General features: G+C 51.9%; 8 protein-coding genes across 8 annotated transcripts; 6 read left to right on the top strand and 2 right to left on the bottom strand.

The window, feature by feature from the left end:
- Positions 1-910: 910 nt before the first annotated feature.
- AFUA_1G10720 (origin recognition complex subunit 1) lies at positions 911-3,465 on the top strand (the record flags this gene model as incomplete). The annotated part of the gene is made up of 3 exons (XM_077803904.1): positions 911-1,763; positions 1,815-1,939; positions 1,992-3,465. Exons 1-3 carry the CDS (start codon positions 960-962, stop codon positions 3,463-3,465), a joined length of 2,403 nt encoding a protein of 800 aa, XP_077660074.1. The 5' UTR covers positions 911-959.
- A 321-nt stretch (positions 3,466-3,786) lies between these two features.
- Positions 3,787-5,148, bottom strand: prp46 (WD40 repeat domain-containing protein; the record flags this gene model as incomplete). Its single annotated transcript, XM_747343.1, has 1 exon — positions 3,787-5,148. The coding sequence occupies one exon, from the start codon at positions 5,146-5,148 to the stop codon at positions 3,787-3,789; it is 1,362 nt and encodes a 453-aa protein (XP_752436.1).
- A 401-nt stretch (positions 5,149-5,549) lies between these two features.
- Positions 5,550-6,571, top strand: AFUA_1G10700 (ankyrin repeat domain-containing protein; the record flags this gene model as incomplete). The annotated part of the gene is made up of 5 exons (XM_747342.1): positions 5,550-5,607; positions 5,661-5,686; positions 5,800-5,928; positions 5,989-6,111; positions 6,176-6,571. 5 exons carry the CDS (start codon positions 5,550-5,552, stop codon positions 6,569-6,571), a joined length of 732 nt encoding a protein of 243 aa, XP_752435.1.
- A 335-nt stretch (positions 6,572-6,906) lies between these two features.
- On the bottom strand, positions 6,907-9,659 carry AFUA_1G10690 (M protein repeat protein; the record flags this gene model as incomplete). Its single annotated transcript, XM_747341.1, has 3 exons — positions 6,907-7,857; positions 7,914-9,394; positions 9,455-9,659. The coding sequence occupies 3 exons, from the start codon at positions 9,657-9,659 to the stop codon at positions 6,907-6,909; spliced, it is 2,637 nt and encodes an 878-aa protein (XP_752434.1).
- A 516-nt stretch (positions 9,660-10,175) lies between these two features.
- On the top strand, positions 10,176-11,740 carry AFUA_1G10670 (H(+)-transporting V1 sector ATPase subunit H; the record flags this gene model as incomplete). The annotated part of the gene is made up of 3 exons (XM_747340.1): positions 10,176-10,479; positions 10,542-11,064; positions 11,128-11,740. 3 exons carry the CDS (start codon positions 10,176-10,178, stop codon positions 11,738-11,740), a joined length of 1,440 nt encoding a protein of 479 aa, XP_752433.1.
- A 785-nt stretch (positions 11,741-12,525) lies between these two features.
- AFUA_1G10660 (Zn(II)2Cys6 transcription factor) lies at positions 12,526-14,250 on the top strand (the record flags this gene model as incomplete). Its single annotated transcript, XM_747339.1, has 3 exons — positions 12,526-12,533; positions 12,580-12,857; positions 12,989-14,250. 3 exons carry the CDS (start codon positions 12,526-12,528, stop codon positions 14,248-14,250), a joined length of 1,548 nt encoding a protein of 515 aa, XP_752432.1.
- A 2,166-nt stretch (positions 14,251-16,416) lies between these two features.
- Positions 16,417-20,396, top strand: AFUA_1G10650 (uncharacterized protein). The gene is made up of 4 exons (XM_001481673.2): positions 16,417-17,398; positions 17,598-18,483; positions 18,536-20,082; positions 20,133-20,396. Exons 1-4 carry the CDS (start codon positions 16,860-16,862, stop codon positions 20,215-20,217), a joined length of 3,057 nt encoding a protein of 1,018 aa, XP_001481723.1. The 5' UTR covers positions 16,417-16,859; the 3' UTR covers positions 20,218-20,396.
- A 3-nt stretch (positions 20,397-20,399) lies between these two features.
- On the top strand, positions 20,400-21,210 carry AFUA_1G10645 (Apq12 family protein; the record flags this gene model as incomplete). Its single annotated transcript, XM_077803903.1, has 2 exons — positions 20,400-20,607; positions 20,696-21,210. Exons 1-2 carry the CDS (start codon positions 20,589-20,591, stop codon positions 21,208-21,210), a joined length of 534 nt encoding a protein of 177 aa, XP_077660073.1. The 5' UTR covers positions 20,400-20,588.
- Between the last annotated feature and the right edge of the window lie 95 nt (positions 21,211-21,305).

Genomic DNA, 21,305 nt, shown 5'->3' with positions numbered 1-21,305 from the left:
CTGCTAGAGATTAGTAGTTTGGACATGGATGTTGTTAAATGTCGACTTACTCTCTCGCCATCTTCAAAACACTCTAAAGAAGTGTTCAATGGGAGTTATAATTAGTGGAAGCCAATGGCAGCACGTGATGTTGAATTAGACAAAACCGATGAAGCGACGGATTGAATATATGTAGTGAACGGGATAAAAGTGAATGAAGTTGGGCAGTGAGGTGGTGATAGGGGGTCAGTGAATAATAGTCCAGGCAAACAGGGACGGTGTGAAGAGCAAACAGAAGAACTTCCATAAGCGGAAACAGTACCTCAGTTTTCCTTGACAGGAGTAAAAGAACAGGAGCACTACCAGGTGTTCAACTTGCATTCATGTCTAAAGGGGCAGGGTTCTACTCTTAATCGGACTACCTAGCGATGAATTGCTTAGATAACAGAGAGGTAAAGCTATCAGACTGTTACTTCTCATGCAATCATCAATTATAACAGATTGAGCTTATGTGCGCCCACTAATAGGATCATATTACCCCAAACTGCAAGTCTGATGTCATTTGACTTCGCTGCCAGCACAAGTATAAGCACAAAGAGCTTGAGGTCATGCTCGACTTGAGCGGTTCAAGTAGTGGAGAACCATTTCATCAACATGTAGCTCCGCAATTGACTTATATATAAATGACTCAATGCTTTCAGGACTATTATATCCTGTATTTAAGGGATATCAGAAAGGGTTTGATTCAAGTAGGGAAGAGTGAGGTAGCATAAAGTAAGTTGTATACATGGAAGACCGTTTCAAGGAAGTGCTGGTACGATGATTTTGATTGGTGGACAGCCTACCAACCACACTAAGCCCAAACGGGGTCAAAGTGGACAAACGCGCATTGACGCGTCTTAAACTCTTTCTTTAGTTTCAACGCCGAGAGCAGGCCAGAACTTGCAAACCCATTTCCGCTTACACCCCAATTGAAGGAAATGGCTGTGGCCTCTGTTGACGAGCATGAGAGCACTCCTTCTCGGAGGCGCAGTGCTCGACAACGAGCACAATTATGGATGACCAAAGGTGGTCTAGTGCGGGATGATTCCGACGACGAGTTGGGGGATGAAGATCTTCCATGGCATTGGATCTACGACACTGAAGAAGAAGATACTGAGAACAAAGAAACCACATCGGCTACCGATGAGGCCGAGACAAAGTCAGCTCGCAGACGCGCAGCTCGCCCTAGTGTGAAGCGCCGACGGAATATTATAGGGGCACGGATGGGTTCCTTCGAGTGTCGGTTAGGTCAAGTCGTGCTGCTCAAATCTCCAGAACCGGGGAAAGATTGGGTCGGCATCATTACTGAGTTTCTAGAGGAAGATGATGAGGAGGCAGAGGATGGGGTGGTCAAGTCGGCTAACATCATGTGGTTTGCATCCCCGGACGAGTTCATGTCGACCAAAAACAAGCGAAGGGCGGACGCTTTGCCGAACGAACAATATCTGACAGCGGATTTTAATGTCAATCCCCTCACGTCAATCAATGGCAAAGCTACGGTGATGTCTAAGGACGTGTTCTTTGCCAAATATCCGAATGGCACGCCCCCAAAGGGCAAGGAGGAGTTGGCCGAGTTCAACAAATGCATTATTTGCCGGAGAGGTGTGAACCAGCTTCAAGGCAGATATACCGACGAATTTATTTGGGAGGACGTGTACCGGGAGGATAAGATCCATGACCTCATTACCATGGTCAAGGACGGGTTGAGAGCGGCCAAAAAGCGCAAGCAGGTCGATGATGATGTGAGTTTTTCTGCTCGCGTGAGAAATGGCTGCTAACGGGAATGTACTCAGTACATTGATACGAAAGAGGATGATGATTTTGCTCCATCTACACCTCGGAAGAGGCAGAAAGTAACCTCCAATGCTACTCCCCAATCGCGACGTAAGAAAGCTCTTACTACGCCGTCGCACAAGAGGTATGGATTCATGTCTAAACCTCTGGGGCAAGGTTGACAAGCTGCTCAATAGGATCGTCGTTAAGAAGCCGTTAGAGTTTACACCACTTGGAACTCGAGTTTTGCCTCCTTCTCATTTCGATTCACCTTATCGCCAAGCACGTACCCTACTGCATGTTTCGACTGTACCTACATCACTTCCTTGCCGGAAGACAGAATTCGACACTGTGTATAATCATCTCAGTGCAGCAATCATGGAAGGAAATGGCACCTGCATTTACATCTCGGGAACACCAGGGACAGGCAAGACAGCTACAGTACGTGAGGTGGTTGCGCAGTTGAATGCTGCTGTTCTCGCTGAGGAACTGGACGACTTCATCTTTGTGGAAATCAACGGAATGAAAGTGACGGACCCCCATCAATCTTATTCATTGCTCTGGGAAGCGCTCAAGGGTGATCGCGTTTCTCCTTCACATGCGCTTGATCTTCTCGAAAGAGAATTCTCGCATCCCTCGCCCAGACGAGTATCATGTGTCGTCCTCATGGACGAGCTTGATCAGTTGGTCACAAAGAATCAATCAGTCATGTACAATTTCTTCAACTGGCCTGCCCTTCGTCATTCACGCCTTATCGTCCTTGCTGTGGCAAACACTATGGACTTGCCGGAGAGAACGTTGAGCAACAAAATCTCCAGCCGTCTCGGGTTGACTCGCATTACATTCCCCGGTTACAAGCACACAGATCTCATGGAGATTATCAGCACCCGGCTGGCCAATGTTCCTGGAAACATCGTCGATGCGGATGCCATTCAATTTGCTAGCCGAAAAGTAGCTGCTGTCAGTGGAGATGCTCGGCGTGCATTAGACATCTGTCGACGCGCTGTGGAAATTGCAGAACAGTCCAGCGAGACTGCAAAGATTGAGGATATGGATGCCGAGCAGAACGGAGACGAAACCGAGTCCCTGCCCCCTACTCCCAGTAAAACCCCAGCACGACGACAGAAACCTACTAGCAAGCACACAGTCAAGCTCGAATCACCTCAGAAAAACGCGGCACAGAAACAGACCGCAGGCCGAGTCACCATCGCCACCATCAAGCAAGCTATCCAAGAAGCCACCTCAACCCCACTCCAGCAATCACTCCGCTCCCTTCCGCTGTCCGCGAAGCTCTTTCTCGCTGCTTTACTGGCCCGTGTTAAACGAACTGGTATTACGGAGTCAACATTCGGCGACGTCATCGACGAAGCGAAAAGAATCGCCGATGCTGCTGCTGCAGGTGCCAGCACGGGCATCAGGGATTTCTTACTCGCGGGGAACAACGGGGCGCGTGTGAGAGCTCTCGGCTTTGCCGCTATGGAACTCATGAACTCGGGAGTCCTTGCCTTAGAAAACGGGGCAGGCGTCAAGGGGCCCCTAGGCGGTTCTGTCATTCCGAGCAGAGGCGACAGAAGCGGGAAGGTGAGGCTTAGAGTTGCACCAGAAGATGTTCGAGCCGCGTTCCGGGAGGACATTGAGGCAAAGGGATTGGGACTGGGTATGGACCAGTAAGGGTCTGGACTTGCATTCGTCGGCGCACCCAGGTATTTGTGACTGTCTGTACAAAGACTCATTTGATAGCAAAGATACCCTTAGCTCGTTTTGAAGTGCTATGATCAAGAAAGATTCAGAATCATATAATAATGTGAATAGATCCTACGCAGTTCAAGTGCCTATCATACAACCAGAGAATATGTTTTGTAGATTCCCCCCGTGACCTTGTATCGACATCACTCTGAAGACCGCTGAACTCCATATGCGACGAAAGAACAAAACAACAGCCCGATTCTGCATTTAGATCAAGGGTATAAAAGACGACATCCATGGCCTAAGTTAATATCTCTGTCTGCCAAGGGTCGGTGCCCAAGTGACAGGATGAGACTCTGGCGTCGCTTCGTCGTCAGGCTTCCAGACCTTAATAGTCTTATCGGCCTCTCCGGTGATCAAACGCAAGCCGGTGCGATCGAATGTAGCAGACATGATACCGGCTTCGGCGTCCAAAGAACCCGGCTGCGCCATGGTGTCGATGGACTGGAACTTGTAGCCTGTCTTCCAGTCCCAGAAGCACATGGAGCCGTTATCACCACCGGAGAAGAGGACGTTGTCCTCGTTCACGGCAAGAGAGTTGATGACGGCATTGTGGCCCTCGAAGTTCTGCATGAAGTCACCCTCGGGACACTTCCATTGCTTGATGCTTCCTGTGCTGGCGCTGGCGAAGGTGAATTCTCGCGGATGGATGGCGAGGTTGCGCACGCCCTTCTTGTGGTGCGTCAGAACACCCATAGTCTTTCCGGCTGCAAGGTCCCACAGGCGCACTGTAGCGTCGAGAGAACCGGTAATAATCTGTGGGTCGGCTTCCTGGCATTTCAAGTCGGCAACGGTGCCCTTGTGGCCTGACAGGACGTGGATGTTGCTTCTTGTCCGCATATCCCAGACTCGGGCAACACCATCTCGACCACCGGTCACTAGAAGGTCGAGGCGCGGATGTAATGCGAGGGTATATACTCCGCTCAGATGACCGTGATAGTGACGGATGACCTTGTTTGTTTCCAGGTCCCAGCACTTGACCATTTTGTCTTCACCACAGGAGAAGAGGTACGGGTGTCGAGGAGACACGGCCAAGCCGCGGACAGTAGAGATATGGCCCGTCAGCGTCAGACGAAGAGCACCTGTCGCAAGATTCCAGATCTTGATCGTTCTGTCACCTGCACCGCTAGCAAACCATTCGTTGTTCGGTTCCACCGCCAAACTCCGCACCCATCCCAGATGTCCCGAAATCACTCTCATCAGCTTCCACGGAGGATGCCAGTCAGGTCTTTGCTGTCGCGTCGCCGAGGGTCTCTGAATCAAACTCTTCGGTTGACCTTCACCACCCACTCCGCCTGCAGCCGGTCCAGCAGCCCTCTTCACGAGGGACATCGAGGCGCCGCTTCCGTCTGCTTGGGGCTTCGTCTGCGGTTGGATCTTTGGGCGCTTCGCGCGACCTGCCGCTGCTGCTTTCGCCTGCTTCTCGGCAAGAGCTGGAGGTAATTCCTTCACATCTGAGTATTCCGCCTTTTTTCGGTACGATAGTCCGATCGATCCATCGGCGACGCTAGGTGTGACCAGGAGGTATTCGGAGCCGAAAAGTTCAGCGGTTCGCTTCGCGGATTTGCGGACGGCTTCGTCCGGTGTGGTAGAAGGGAAGACGTCCATGGTATTCAAATAGTAGAAATTCGACCCAGATTTCAGAAGGCCGAATGATTATCCTGGGCGTTGCGGGCGTTGAAGACTGACGCAGGTCGCCAGAGAGGACGTGCAGTACGCGTCCTGAACCCTGTTCGAAGGGCCTGATTGGTGGTGGAATTTGCTTGATTAAAGTCACCGCATCCGTGATGTGTCATACAAGGAAAGCGACTGTAGCTGAAAGGTGCAGATGGCGAGAATGAGAGTCGATGGTCAGGCTAGCAATTTGACAGCAGTGGCCTTCGATTTGCCATTCGGCGGAGAGAGCTTTGCTGAATGCCTGAGGCACAGCATTGATTTCAGGTGTCAATAGCTCCCCTCCAGAGCTTCTCGCCATGCTCCACACTAGTCAGGCAGTCTAGTACATCATCATGGATCCAGATCAAGAAGCGAAATTTCCTCTGCATGAGGCAGCTAGAGAGGGCAAAAGTACTTCTGTTGCTTTCTGAAAATATGTGACTTCTGGAGCTAACTTGCGACAGCTCCGATTGCTGAATCGCTGTTGAATGTAAGTGCGCGGAAAGCTGCCCCGCCGCATATAGATCATCCCAGGTGTCTATTACTTGGTCTCAGCAACGAGGGCACTGTCCTTTGGCTTGTCTATGCTGATCTTGATCGCAGGCAAACCCGAAACTCGCTACGGTCAAAGATGAGGACGAGCGTCTCCCCATCCACTGGGCCGTTGCGTTCAATCATCTCCCCATAGTAGAACTCTTAGTAGCTCAGAAGAACTTCGATCCAGACGTGGAGGTCAGTTGAACTCTCGCATATGACCTGAAGGACTATGACGGACTGCTAATACTCTACTAGGATGGATTGGGATGGACTCCGCTCATGATCGCAGCGAGCCTGAAAAATGCAGAAGGCGATCCCATCATCGACCTGTTACTACGGAAAGGTGCAGATGTCAGCGTCAAGAGTGTCTCAGGCCAGGTATGTATCAATGACTACAGACCCAGCTACTAGTTTCTCATTCCCACACGCTCGCTTCAACCAGAATGCCCTCCATTTCGCAACGTCCAAAGGCAACCTCTCCACCGTGCGCACGCTGTTAGCCAACAAATGCAGTGCCAGAGTCAAGGACAGAAGAGGGCAATTACCACTTCACCGCGCTGCGGCGATCGGATCCATTCCTATCATCAAACTTCTCCTGGAGGAAGGGAAGAGTCCGGTCAATGCTACCGATATCGATGGCTTGACAGCTCTGCATCATGCCATCTCCGAGGGTCATGGGGATGCGGCGATCACTTTGCTCAAGGCTGGTGCGGAGGCCGACAAGAAGGATTCTGAAGGTCGTCTGGCTATTGAGACGGCGCCGGATGCGAAAGTGAGTTGTCCGCGATTTTCGTGGCTGATGTATAAACGAGCTGACTGTCGATCTCTTTTAGGTTAAGAAATATATCTTGCAAACTGCCGAGAGAGAGGGTATTGAACTTTGATTTGAACGCAGCCAGTATGTATTACTGCAGAGCGATTACCGTATAATATGTATCGGATACCCAGGGCCTCATTCATCATCTCCACGTATTAAAATGGGACTTGATCATAAAAGCGAACCACTGATTTGAAATGTTGAATGTTCTATCTCAGGGTAGTCTGTATACATGAGATCTTCTAGATCTGAGGAGGGGAAATTTTTAGGGAAACAAATATATACACAAGAAAGAAAGAAACCAGCGAAGAATAGTCAATGTCTCTTCCGAAAAGAGACCAGTCGAGTGATAGGTCTTATTTCATGGTGCTATCGACCAACTCCCGATATATTTTTTTGAGATCGGCGATATCAGCCTGGAGCTCTTCGACTTGCTCGCTTTTCTCGCCAAGCAGCTCCAGAGTCGTTTGGTAGCGTTGGTCCAGGTCTTCAAGTCTTGTCTCCAGCTCCTGCACACGAGCATCAGAGGCCTTCTTTTCCTCTGATTCTCGCATGAGGTCAACAACCTGCTTTCGAGCCTCGTCACGTTGTCTAGTGATCCGCGCAAGTTCGTCCTTGGCTGCGGCTCGTTCGCTCTCTAAGCGGCGAACCGTAGCGCTCATACGCTCAACTAACTGAACAGATGGCCCAGCGCCGACAGTCGACTCCGAAATGATGTCGTTGATACCTCGCGAATGATGACTTGGGGGAAATCCATAAGCGGATGGGGTAGCCGGTGTCGCAGAGCCGCTGAAGAAGTCATCTGGCTCAAAGGTGATGACTGGAGACTCCATTATCGGAGGGTTTGACAGGCCTGTTGACATCGGAGGGGATAGGACGGGAACAGGAAGGGAATTCTGACGCGGGGGAGTGCCCACATCTGATGATGTCGTCAGGAGCGTTGAAGAACGGCGACTCGTGGGCCTGTAGTCGGACAGAGACGCCCCGGTTGTGTCAAGGTTGCTCTGTCTACGATTGAGAGCAACAGGCGACTGAGTACGCGATTCTTGGAGGGAGTTTTGAATAGACAGTGCGTGTTCCCGCCACTTCATCTTCTCGCCCTCAAGTTTCTGAGCCCATGTCGCATCGCACACCTTCTGCTGCTCAGCGAAGTCTTTTTGTGCAGCAACCAGGTCACCTTCTGCCTTTCTGAGTTTCTGATCCAGCTTCTGCATTTCTTGAACATGGCTTTCAAGTTTGCTCTCCAGATCATGTTGGGTCTCCCTTGCATTTTCGAGCTCTTCCTCAAGCTTCTTCGCTTTGAGATTCTACGTTGGTGTTAGCCAGCAACTAAGATTGACAATACAACGAAGGCCATACTTACCACTTCACGCATCTTTCGTCGCATTTCCCCTTCTCGCCTTGTGGCGTCGTCCCGTTCTTTTTCCAAATTGGCTAGCCTTGAAAGTAGCGAACCCTCGAGGGTCTGCCAATTCTCGCTGGCGACTGCATACTGCGTTTGCAATGTCTCGATCTGGCGCAACAGTTTGGCCTGAGTTTCACCAGTCGAACCGGACGAGGCTTCTTCTGCTTTAGCGCGCAGCGCCTCCATTTTGCTCTCCAGGACAGACTGCTCTCCCTTGAGCTCGGCCTCAAGTAACCTAGCCTTCTCCTTCTCTTGCGCTATGCCTTCCTTGAGATCTGCAACTTCCCTTCGCAGTTTTTCCTCACTAATCTCGCGCTCAATCTTCACACTCGCAAGTTCCTCTTCCAATTGAGCCGTACGCTGCTTCTCCTTCTCCAGAGCATCTGATGCGGCTTTGGTCTCTGCTGCTTCTGCACGCGCAACCGCTCGGGCGAGTTGTGACTTCATCTCTTGTACTGTCTGAGACAATGCGTTCCGCTCATTCGTAACGGCCTCGAGGCCCCGTGCAACTTTTGTTTGGGAGGAGAGCGACTCGCTCGCCCGTTTCTCCGCAGCCTCAGCACGCTTTGCTCTGGCCTCTAAATTTGCCAGGTCCCGTTCGAGTTTCTCTGTTCTCTTCTTAGTCTCCATCTGTATCTTCGAATTATCTGCCAGCTGTTGGCGGAGCTTCTTGATCGCCGTTCGATGGTCCATCTCCGACTTGGAGAGCTTTTGCCCTTCCTCAAGTAGTAGCGCAATTTTTTCGTCCTTCTCCCGAAGCTGCTTTTCGACACTCCCAGGCTCAGCGGTCGCCGCAGCCTTCCTAGCAGATTCGGCGGCTTCTTTAGCCAGGTACTTTAATTTAGATTGCAGCGCATCGATTCGTTCAATGTACAAATGTAACTCCTCCTGCCAGCGGGTTTCCGCTGCCTTGTGCTCTGCCTGTAGCTGCGCAATGGCTGGATTATCGCTATTTATATCCGATGCGGTGTCTTTCGCAGCTTGTTTCAAGTCTTGCGATACTCGCGGGCTCTCGAGATCGCCGGTCTCATGTTGTTCTGCTGTGCCCAGTTCTTGCGAGGGTCGTGGTTCGGCTATAGACTCTTCCGTAGATACGATCTCGTCAATATGCGGTGCGGTGAGCTCCTTAGAATTTCGCGAAACAGCACCGGAGTCGTGACTAGTCCTAGAGTCGGCCGGTAGTTCCAGTGAGTGTGCTTCTCGGACAAGCGGGCTATCCGGGCGTTCTTCTGCGATCCCTGTAGTTGAGATAATACTCGATTCAATATCTAAACTTGATCGTGTGCCGTTACTCGGTAGGGAACTGGCTGGCGAGTAGACCCTGCCCGGAGGGGACTGCGACACACCATTCCCGGCGGCATTGGATTTAGCCATTGCTCGAGCCAAGCGTTCCTGTAGACGGTCATTTTTCCGCGCACTGGATGAGCTCCGCGAAACAGCTGGGAAGCATTAGCCACAAGATCCTGAGACTGCCGCGGGGACCTTCAGAGACTCCATACTGCTTGTAGTCGGGTTTGGGCTTGTCGCTTGTTGCCCTAAGCTCTCGTTCCGCTTTGACTTGACCGATGAGGACCTCGACAACGGTTTCTGGTCCTCCTCCTCAGCCAAGATCATATCCAGTCTGGATTCCACGCCAGCGACTGCCTGCTGCAGAAACGAGCCGACTTTCCATCTTGATTTCGATCCTTGTGTATTCTGCGCCATGGTGTCGTAGCCAGCGAATGATTTGGGGTTGCCTCTGACCAAGTCAGCTACTCGCTAGTAGCAAATCACCTAGCCGGTGTCATGGGAGGCAGCAGTTTCCGGATGACGATGATGCGATCTGATGTTCCTTTGTCGTCACAAGTTCGATAAAACAGATGGCTAAAATCTATTGTATGAGATCAATGAGGGTTGAAAGCAAGTTCCGAACGAATGGCAGGGGGATGAGAAAGAAAGAGAGCTCAAGGCAGAAGAGCTAATGCAAGAACGACTCAAATGTCCACGTTAATCAATACTAAAAGCGACTGCCTGCTTGCGTAGACCGAGAGCGGCTTGAGGAGCCAAAACGTGGGCTGCCCGCCTCTTGGCAGCCTTACCTGATGGGACAGGGAACTCCATGTGTCTCAAACATCGTCATAACCTCACAGCTCCCTTATCATTGCATTTCCCCATCCCTTTCTTGAAGCGGAGACGTCGGCGCGAGCTTCATTCAAAATTACAGACAGCTAGACAGGCATCATGTCGTCGACGTCTCTGGAGCCTCCGACTTATTTGAGCTCCTTGCAGAACAACATTCGAGCTCGCCCGATTCCGTGGGAGGGAGCTGTCCGAGCTGGCAACATCACCGACGACCATCTTAAGAAGATCAAGGCCGTGGACAAGGTCCGCAAAGAGCAGCGCCGCCAAACGGTTGAAGGCGATCTTCAGGGCTATGTTGGACTGCTGGCTGGCAATGCCGATAGCAAGAGTGTCTTGGATTCGGCTTCCAAGAGGACCGATATTGTGCAGTACATTCTAGTGCTGGCGACGGACTTGATTAGCGGTAATGATATACTCGCACTCTACATAGAATTCTTGCGCTGACAATTGTTCCCTACAACTCAGATGTCCCGTCGCTTTCTTCCGCATTGATCGCGCATCCTAGTCCATACAAGCCCTTCCTCCCGCTCCTGCGTCATTCCACCAACGCCGAGGATCCTATTCCGCTGCTCACCTCCACATTTTTGACTAGACTTGTCTCTCACAGCCTTGCTGCTTCAACCAAGGCAGCCGTTCGCGATGAAGAGGCGCTTCCCCAGCTATACACCTATCTTTCCACCCTAACTCAGAACCCAGACAGCGGGCTGCAGGATATCGGAGTTCAGGGGCTGTCGGCGCTGTTACGGAATTCGAGGTCGCGCGAAATGTTCTGGAATCAGAGGAAGGAGACCATCGATCCCTTGATCGAGATTCTTCGTGCTGCTGCGGGAACTAAAGACAGTAGTAGTGCGAGCACTCTGGCGGGCAGTTCAAGAGCCATTGAGCCCGGCCTCTCTGGTGGCGTCGGCCTGCAGCTCTTGTACCGCGTTCTCTTGGTACTCTGGCAGCTGAGCTTCGAAGGGAGTCTTGTTGGAGAAGGCCTACAGTCGTACGTTCACCATCTAACATACCAAAGCATGGGAGAAGTCCGCGGCTAATAATCGACTTTCAGGGATTATGAGTTTGTCCAATTATATACCCAACTTCTGCGTCTATCCCCGAAAGAGAAGACGACTCGTCTACTTCTCGCAACTTTGAACAACCTCCTTTCCAGCAACCGCACGACTTTACTTCCAGTTGCTGTATTTGTCCGCCTTCCTGCTCTGCTATCCAACCTCTCGGGCCGCCACTTGACCGACCCAGACCTACTGGAAGATCTGAACGCATTGTCTGAGATGCTAGATGAATACACCAAGACCCAAACGACATTTGATCAGTACGCCGCCGAGTTACAGTCAGGTCACCTTCGCTGGTCCCCGCCGCATCGCAACCCGACATTCTGGGCCGAAAATGCCCGTCGAATCCTAGATGAAGGGAACGGCGCGCTGCCCAAAAAGCTTGCCGAGATTCTGTCCAAGAGCTGGGATAACGACAAGCAGGTTCTTGCAATTGGTTGCAACGATGTCGGTCAGCTGGTGAAAGAAATGCCGGAGAGACGCAGTCAGCTGGAGAAGCTGGGACTTAAGACTCGGGTTATGGAGCTAATGGCTGACAAGGACGAGTCTGTGCGGTGGGAGAGCTTGCGAGCCGTCGGAGAATGGCTCCGTTACACTTTCGAGGGCTGATCGTGTATTGCATATGGTTTCACATTACAAGGATTCTCGACGTTTGAGGTTCGGCTTGCCGGCGATGTAGGTATAGTACCGATGACATCTTATTTTCTTGTGTCTTCGTTTCTGAGATGAACATATTTTTCTATTCTGGATGCTTCCGCAGCGCACTTTCCCATCTTTCTGTTCAGCTGTTCGACTGTTCAACCGCTCAAACATATTCCCTTTTGTAGCAGTGCGGATTGGTTTTGATAGATATATCCTGTTTGCACACATTATCCAGGCTCCAATATGATACGCAGGCTCCAAAGATCTATGGAGTCTTAGATTGTCTTAGATTTGGGGCACCCGTTAGTATCAACTCTTAGCCCAGGCAAAGTTTGAGAAGTTCCACTTTCCTCGTATTTCGCACCCCACATTGATCAGAGTATGTTGTGCCCCAGGCCATCACACTTCCAGCCAGGAAAAAAGGAAGTCCACGTAGGGGAGATGACGCCCAACAAGCTGTCCTGAAATCGTGAAATATCAAACCTCTCAGATTTTGCGCTCATTAAGACTATCGATAACCTCCAGGTGGACCTTCGGTGGATGATCGGCCGCTAAGGCTACACTGTCGAAGTCAGTGTCTTAGAGTTGAGACTATCTCACCGCGGCCGGCATTTGCGTTTATCACTCGATCAAGTCCCACAAGAGACTCTGACTCCTGACCATTGTTGATATCGTCGCATCTGCTTTGAATCTCTCCCTGCGTTCCGTTATTAACATCTGTTGAACTGGATACGATTTTCTGATTCGAGTCTATGTCGATGTACGCATCAACTCCACGCTGATTAACAGGAGAACCCCCACCGCAGATCACTCCGAGGCTACCCCGGGAAACGGAAGAAAACGCAGATTTTGAGAACCGTGAAAATCCAGCAGCCTCGCCCCAAATCCATGTCCAGGTCATTTAATGGGTGTAAACGGTGCAAAGCCAGACGACAGAAATGTGACGAACAGCGACCTAGCTGCGGTCGTTGTCAAGCGGCCGGGGTGCAGTGTCGATATGCGATGCAGCTACAGTGGGGAGGACGGACTTTTTCGCGGTCGAGGTTAGGAGCCTGTATGAGCAATGGAGGGTTGCAGAAGCTTGGTATGTGTTCAAATGACCCTTGTTTTCCTTTGCTTTTGGTTTTCTTTGGCTGATCGGTTGTTTTCCTCCAGAATACTCACCAGGTGAATTTATCTACACAACTAAATCCCCTTCCGCTACGTCGAGTACAGCGCTCTCTCCACGTGTGGATCCTTTTGCTTCTCTGTCTCCTGATCAAAAGTCGTTGCTTCATCATTTTATTCAGGATGCGTCGCAAATCACAGCATGCCACTCGAGCATGCAAAAGGATATCTGCAAGATGCTCGTCCCAATGGCCCTCCAGACCCCGTCGTTATTATATGCTACAATGGCGCTGTCGGCGATCCACCTACAAGCACTAAACAATCAGTCGGAAAACGTCAAGTCTGCCCCGCATATTGCCCGGTTAATGGCCCTCAGTCTCGAGCACTTTCGGAATGAACTGCAGACCCCAAGCACCAAGAGATCGGATGCGCTGCTCGCAACGGCACGCACGCTCTGTTTAGCGGAGATTCATTCCGGAGCAATCCATCCGAACTCGTGGCGAGCCCATGTTGAGGGTGCAAAGGCTCTTATGCTTGCTACGAATCACAAGGGGAATGAATCACCGGGTTCGTCGCAGGGTTTCCGTCGGTACTTGGACCGGTGGTACCAATCGATTGTGTCCCTGACTGCACTGACGGGGAATGGGCCACCTATCGAAGAGTCTATGGGACAGTCAGCCTCCGAGATCATCCGCCAACAAGACGCACCGGACTATCTCGACGACTACTGGGGTTTCACAGTAAACTTGTCGGCCGTCTTCCGTGCAATCGGGGCGGCAGCCTGGCGAAGTCAGCACGAGAGACAAAGAACAGGGTTGATATCGGACGACACCGATATGGCCAGTGCACAGGAGGCGGCCATCCTCGAGTCCTCTGTCCGGACGCTGATGGCCCGGGACGCAAGTTCGCAGCCTACATTCTACCCAGGCGTCGCTGAGGGCCTCTCGGCCGAATGCGTGCGGGAATTCATGCTCTGCAACGAGGCGTTCCAGCACAGTGCGCTCATCCAAATCAACCGACGACTCCGGAGACTGCCCGCCTCCTCCCCCCTCGTACAGCACTCCGTCAAGCGGATTCTGGAGTGCACGGCGCAGATTGGGCCATCTACGGGGCTGAGCCCGTGGACGATGCTCACAACCCCGTTGTTCATTGCGGGCTGTGAGGCGCAGGGTGAGGATCGCGAGAGGGTCCGGCAGTTGCTTTCTTTGTTGCACGATACCATCCGTGTGCCGAATGTGCTTCAGTCATTGAAGTTCCTGGAACAGTATTGGGCTGACCAGTTGAATGAGGATGAGGGCTGGAGTCAATATCTAGGTAGGTTGCTTCTTTCTTGGGATGTGAGCGAAGCTAACATGGCCCAGATCGAATGAGATTCGATTTCATCCCGTACTGAAACGAGAGTGTGTCATTATATGCGTTTTATGACAAGCGAGAAGTGAGCGTTTTCCCAGTGATTCAGTTTTTTCTGCATTATGTACAGAACGTCTTAGGCGTCTTGGCCTTGGGCGGCAGTCTTTTGGGAAGTTCAGATATCCCGGCGTTGGTGGATACTTCAGTTTATCTTGTGCTTTTGAATTAATATGTATTCTACCCATACACCTTCATAGCCATTAAGAAATGTGGCAAGAAACCGTGTACCCCTTTAGTCATCGACTGGACCCAACCTTACGTATTCTCGCTTTGCGTCTACCCGTCATGCAGGGCCATAGTCCATCCTTCCCAATTCATCATCCAGGTCCAGCGGGAGGATATCAGGAGTGGCGATAGGTGTGCTGGGAGTCCGAGAAGCGCCAGATGCATTGGATTGAGCCTCGACCGGATAGAATAAGCCAGGAGGAAAAGAGATTCGAATGGGTAGAAGCTTACACATCGTCGTCTGAATTCCATCCTTGCGTTCGGCTCAGATAATAATCGCACTTGGCGGATGTCCCGTTGCATATACAGTTAGAGCAAGAAGCCTGGAAATATTGATTCTTGCCTCTCCAGCTCTTCATCTCTTAAGTTAGGATAAGTTCTCCTAGAATGTACTTGACGAACTGTTCTAGGATATCGATAGTAGTTCGAAGAATGTGACGTGTCACAGTGCCACATTCTCTCTACGAGAAAGCCTTGGTCATACTGCATAAAGTCCGCATTGGCCGCAGTTTAATTCAATGGCGTTTGCATTCTCGAAAACTCGAGAGGCCAAGATTGAAGACATTGTTTGTTACTTCATATTGATGCTCTGTCATCAAATTTTGCGAGTAGAGACGGAGTACTGACCGAATTCGTAACAGGTGTACTTGGTACCTTTGAGTCTGATTAAAAGTCCCTTGCAGATTGATTGTCTTCCGTTACTTTATTTAGGACAGTCAAGCATTGACACACTGGTCAATAGTCGTACAATAAATCAAGCCACTGCTGGGCCAATCCAGGATCTCTTGGATATATTTAGCGATGTATCATACCATCAAGCATCATATGAAGGGCCAAAGACTTAAAACTTCTTCGAATAAATCCGTAGTCGTCCGAGACAAAAGAAGCCTGGGCTATCTGGATCTTTGTGGCGCGTGGTGGCAGCAATAGTTGGCAGAATAGCCGTCGACAGTTCTTTCTGGCCGCTGTTTCATATTGATTTGTTTCTATATAGCATCTATGCCGAATGCGAATTGCAACATGCTTCTCATCAATGAAATACTCCGTAGTCACGGAACACTTGCCAATCAACGTCAATGTGTGGTTAAGGTTATGCGCACAAGGACAAGGATGACTACTGAGTGCCACTGGGCGCTTAATGCGGGCCCTTGGATGGAGAGAATCTCCTGGAGTTGAGATTGTCGACGCGCTCACGCTTCAATCTGATTGATTCGCAGGAGATCCCGTGCCTATGTTCATCACTGATACTTCTCAGAGATAAGTAGACGCTGAATGCTGAATAGCAATGAGCCTTTTCCCAACTGATAGGGATGATTTTCCCGCTCTCAGGCTGGATTACCCCTGAAAGTGCTGGGCTCCACAATTGGCCTTGGCTTGGTCTGCCGATCCGCCCAGTCTAGTCTACTAGAGTCGGCCTTGATGAGCCGTGCGAGGGTATCTTGGAGGTGAGAGGTTACACTCTGTATGCTCAACTGAGATTAACGGTACTGTAGATCAAAACGATCAACCCGTAGATAGATAGATAGTAATCACGAACTCAGTTAAAGACTAGTGGTGGAATGGCTGTGTCCAGTGTTCTTGACTCCTGACTCGACTCCTGACACCAAGAAAACAGTCGAAAAAAAATGTCTTTGGAGAGAATGCACACATCTCCCCTTTGATACAAGGCAAGTATCGTCATTCGCTGTGCAATTATAGTACGTCGCCTAGGGGTCTTCAAACAGCCGCGAATCGACATGCTGATATCAAACAATCCTGGAAAAAAGCTCCACCTCGTCTGTGCAGCGCCAAAAAATCCCACGAGAGAATCAGCCAACCAGAGTGCTCCAAGAACAGTTCTGATAGAGAATTTGGTTTTTTTAGTTTTCTTAGTCTCGCTGCATACCATCTTAATACTACCTGAAGACGAGAGGACTCGAACTAGTTTACCACTGTCTGGTGTCTAGACTTACTATGAAGTATTCTTCTCCTTAATTCTCCCGCTGCTGGTCCCCTTGCCCTTTCTTCTCTTTGAACCCCCTTGGTTCTTCACTGCCTTTGTCAGTCTTCTAATTACCCAAACTTCCTTTCCCCTGGCACTGTCCCCGATTGTTACTAAGTATATCCGGCCAATTCTCCTACAACCAGATATGCACTAGTGGCCGCGTGTCATCCTCAACCCGCCCCGTGCTCTCTCTCAATCCGTCCTAAGAATTGTCCGTCATCAACATGAGGGTGCGTCGATCGAGAGAGCTACTAGCCGTCTAGTCTAATCTTCACATTCATTGACCGTCGTTTCCACCCCCCTTCTCTCGTCCCGTTCCTGCCCTGATCGACTTTCCCTCTTTCTTCTCCCCTCCCCAAGATGCCCGTGGGCTGGCCTTCTCCGCCTGCAGCTGGCACCTTGACCACTTTAGTATCATCCTCTTCCCCCGACGCCTATCATCCACACTCCCAAGACAGCCGGAGCGCCAGTAGCTCCAGTTGGCCAAGTCCTCCTTCCTCTGCTTCTTCTTTTCCTACTCCACCTTCTACTTCTCATCACCATCATCACCCTTCTATCCCCACCGGTACTGCCTCTCCGGTGCGCAGAAAGCCCCTCCCCCAGCAGCATGCTTCTTCCCCTGTGAACTCTTCCCGCCAATCTCGGCCTTCTTTGACGTCTCCTGTCACGCCAATTGATACTACTACCACTACTCCTGTTACGGCAATCACAGCTGGTGCGGCGACTTCTTCTCCCGCGGCCAAGATATCTACCGATCCTCCACTGGAGGCCACCAAAGCCCTATCCTCCACCCCTCCCATCATCAGAAGCAACCTCCCTGCTTCTCACGCTTACACTCTCTCTTCTGGTTCATCAGTATATGAAGAAGACACCCTTTTTGTACCTAAGGACCTCGACAGGTATGACAGTAGTTGGGCTCACGCTCGCCCTCCCGTGCTTCCTCGGGGCTCGCCCCCCTCGCATGCCCCTTAAATAGTCGCCTGTCTTCGCTTTTTCCCGTTTCTTCCGCTCCTCTCTATCCGAAATCCAAACTCAATGTCAGATGCCCTTCTTCGGACGCTATAGGACTAACCTCGTGCTTCAATTGCTCTTCCCCAGATCTTCTCGAGGCGGCACTTCCGCTCCTCCCCTTCGCATAGATACCTCCGCCGCATACTGGCACGGGGAGGACGACGAGGAGTCCATCTACACCGCTCAATTCTCGACTGGAACCCCATTGCACACCCGTCTTGTCAGCGAACCATTCATCCCTGTGCTCAACTCTCCGCCGGGCCACAGGCGTGCCCAAACGATGGCATTCCGTCTATCATCCAGCCGCCCACCGCCTTTGCACATCGAGTCCAACGGTCGAACCGCATCGGCCAGCTCCTCGGACTCGAAACATCCCAAGACCCCTGGGAACAAAATCAGCTCCTTTTTCGGCTGGAAAGCCGTCACCACATCGCCCAGCGCGGAGTCCTCGAGCACCGAGATCTCGGATTCGGGCCGGTCCCCTCTCCCATCTCCGATGCCTCCTTCAATGCCCACCACCTCCTTCTCCATCACCCCCTCGACCACAGTCCCATTTGATCCCACTCGGGTCCCGGCCCGCAACCCCTCCCTAAGCGGCGCCAGTATCCTCGAGGCCGCGTCTGCCTCGAAGCTCGCGGATCTCGAAAATGAACTTCGCGAGATCAGCTCCGAGCTGGCCGGTTCCATCCGGCGGGAGATGGAATTGGAAGACTTGGTCGAGCGGTTGCAATCCGAGATACCGCAAGACGCCAACCGGCGCACCAGCGACTATTTCTCCGACTCCGGAACTAGCTCGATACGATATATATACGATGCCAGCGGAAAAATTGATGACTTGGACAAGTATCGGCGAGCAGCCGAGCAGGAACGTGCACAGCTCAAGGTTGAGCTGTCGCAGAAGTGGCAGGAAGAGAGAGCCCGTCGGGCCGCAACCGAGTCTCATGTTCAGATACTCGAGTCACAAGTAAACCAAGTATGGTTCCCCCCCCTGGTTCTGTCGGCTTTGGCTCAGCTAATGTGGTCAGTTACGACGAGAGAGAGTCGAGTCCTCCGACCTATCATCCAAGGCTCGGGAGCTCGAGATTGCTCTGGAAGATACCCGCAGAAAACTGGCTGAGGAACGTCAGATCAAGGACAACTTTGAAGATCTCTTGACGGCGATGCGAGTGGAGCTGGAGCAGTTGCGAAACGAGCGCGATCATCTGCGGGATAATGTGATTCCTCAATTACAACAGCAACAGCAACAGCCGCCGCAGAGCACACCCGCCCCCGAGTCCTCGGAGATTCAGCGATTACTCGGCGAGATTGAGGCTCTGAAAATCGAGAATGCCTCGCTGGCGCAACTGCAAGGCAGTCGATTCGCGTCGATCGCCGAGGAAGGTGGTCTGCCCCAACGGAGACCCGCGGGACTGGGTCTGTCCCGGTCAAATTCGCTGGCACGGCACTCGAAATCGAGCGGTGTAGGTGGGCTGTCGCGGTCCAACTCGTTGTCTCGGTCAAATTCCGTGTCGACCAAGGATCGCCCGGATCGCGAGACGTTGGCGGACCGTATGGAAGATGTGGAAGCGCAGCGGGATGCGCTGCACCAAGCCCTGCGGTATCTACTTATGAGACAAGAACAGCAGGCTCGAGAGTACGAAAAGCGCCTGAAGCTCATGGAGTTGGAGCTGGCTCGTGCCCAGGAACTGGGCTCGCCACGTCGATTGGGGTACGAACGCGAGGTGCGGAATCTCCGGGAGGAGGTGAATCATCTCCGCCAGCGGGCAGAGGATGCCTTGGAACAGAAGTGGCAATGCGAAAAGGGACTGGCAGGGTTGAAGATGGATTTGGACCGTGCCGAGCAGGAGACCACTTCGCTGCGCGTTCTGCTGCAGGAGCATGATATCGCGGTCCCGGAGGGACTTGAATCCGAACGTGACGGCTTTGCCGAGGTCATCGCGACCTCTTCGTCTCTGGAGATGGCATACAAGCAGTTGCAGGCGGAACGGGAAGTCGTCGAAGCCAGTGCTGCTCACTCTCCGCTGGTGGAGAGTGAGGCCTTTGCGGCGTCCATCAGTCGCACAGAAGCACTGGCGAATCATGTGCAGCAACAGCTGCAGAGGAACAACTCCCTGCGCAACCGCCTGGCCAAGGCGATTGGCAAGGGTGAGAAGGATCAGCAGCTGTCGGCGGCCCGGATCAACGAGCTGCAGGCCAGACTCAAGGAAATGGAAGAGGCGCTGCTGCTGGCGCAGCAGCATTCCGAGGAGGAAATGGCGCGACACGAGGAGGAGATCCGCAACCTCGAGGCCAGCCACAACGCGCAGCTGATGCGTGTGAAGAACGGCTCTCGCAGCCCGGCGGCGTTGTCGCCAAAGCCGCCCAGCTCACCATTTGGCGCGCGCTCGCCCCGCCTGGACAAGACGACCAGTGGCAAGGGGATCCCGCTGGACGAGGCGATCCAGAGGCAGACACTCGAGAAGCGGGTGAAGGAGCTGGAGAAGCTCCTGCGAGATGCAGATACGGAGATGGAGGAGGTGGTCGGTCGGATGAACCGGGCCCAAATCGAGGTGGCCGAACTACAATCTGACCGGTACGTGTTTCTATAACCGGTGTGAATACGAGATAGCTAACTGTTTGCAGCGACGAAGCACTCCGCCAGACTCGAAAACTCCAGGCAGACATCCAAGCCGAGCGAGACGCGTTCAAGGCCTTGATGGCCCAATAATTCTAATCTATAATGTATATATACCATGGTGTTCTTCTGCTATATTCCCAGACGGTTGTCAGCGTGATCAACACACGAGGATGATGTAATCTTCATGTACATAACTAACTAGAGGAGTATTCAAGTTATTAATCTTGAAGCGGTGATCACCTGTAGCGTGGAGATAACTCCGCAACGGCCCAGTTTTGTTTGCTTTGTTTGTTTCACATGCTTTTATCTATCAGCATCCACGCAATTTGTCCTCTCTCGGAGAACAACAAGACAACTAGCATTATCATCTGCATGTCTTCTACCAGCGTCACCGGCATATTTACCTCATACTTCTGCCTAAGCCGATCCAAACCTCCGGGATAGACCAGTGATACTAAGAAATGGAATACTACCTACCAGGTCCGCCACCCCCATCCATCACACCCCCCAGTCTATATAACGTAGAAGATGAAACCCAACTAACAGGGAAATAAAAATACAACAACAGACTACCTGACCCCCCTCCTCACACATCCGACCCTCCAACACCTCCGCAGCCATGCCACACACTGGTCGTCGTCGTTGTCGTTCAGCAGCATTCGCACCACCTACCTAGAGCCCTACCTCATAACGCCCCTCTCACGGGTCCTCGCGTCCTCGACCCCGGATTTGGTGTCCGTGCTACTTCTCCTTGCTATACTGGTCGTTTCGCTCAAGGTCCTGGATTATGCGCGCCGGGTGGTCATGTTCTGGGTGATGCTTGTCGTGAGGGTTGTGTTTTACGGGTCCCTCGTTGCGCTGGGTTGCTATGTTTACAGTGTTGGGGTAGAGAAGGCGGGAAGGGATCTTGGGTGGCTGCTGGGTGTTCTTTGGGGGTTTGTGGAGGAGGTTCTGGCGGGCGTTGAGAGTGGGAGGTCTCCGTCTGGCGGTCCTGGGGCTGGTGGGTATGGGTATGGGTATGGATATGGGTATAGGCGGGAGGCACCCCGGGGGTATGGGGGGAGGGCCAAAAAGGGGAGGTGATTTCTTCCTTTTTGTGTCTTGGTTGTTGGGATTGGGGCATTGTGATTATTGAATTGGAGTGATACGGGACGGGACGGGACGGCGAGGCTGGCCTT

Source organism: Aspergillus fumigatus, chromosome 1, assembly GCF_000002655.1.
Source record: "Aspergillus fumigatus Af293 chromosome 1, whole genome shotgun sequence".
NCBI classification, from domain to species: Eukaryota; Fungi; Ascomycota; class Eurotiomycetes; order Eurotiales; family Aspergillaceae; genus Aspergillus; species Aspergillus fumigatus.
Note: the sequence above shows the minus strand (reverse complement) of the source record. Positions and strands in the feature narration are given on the sequence as shown.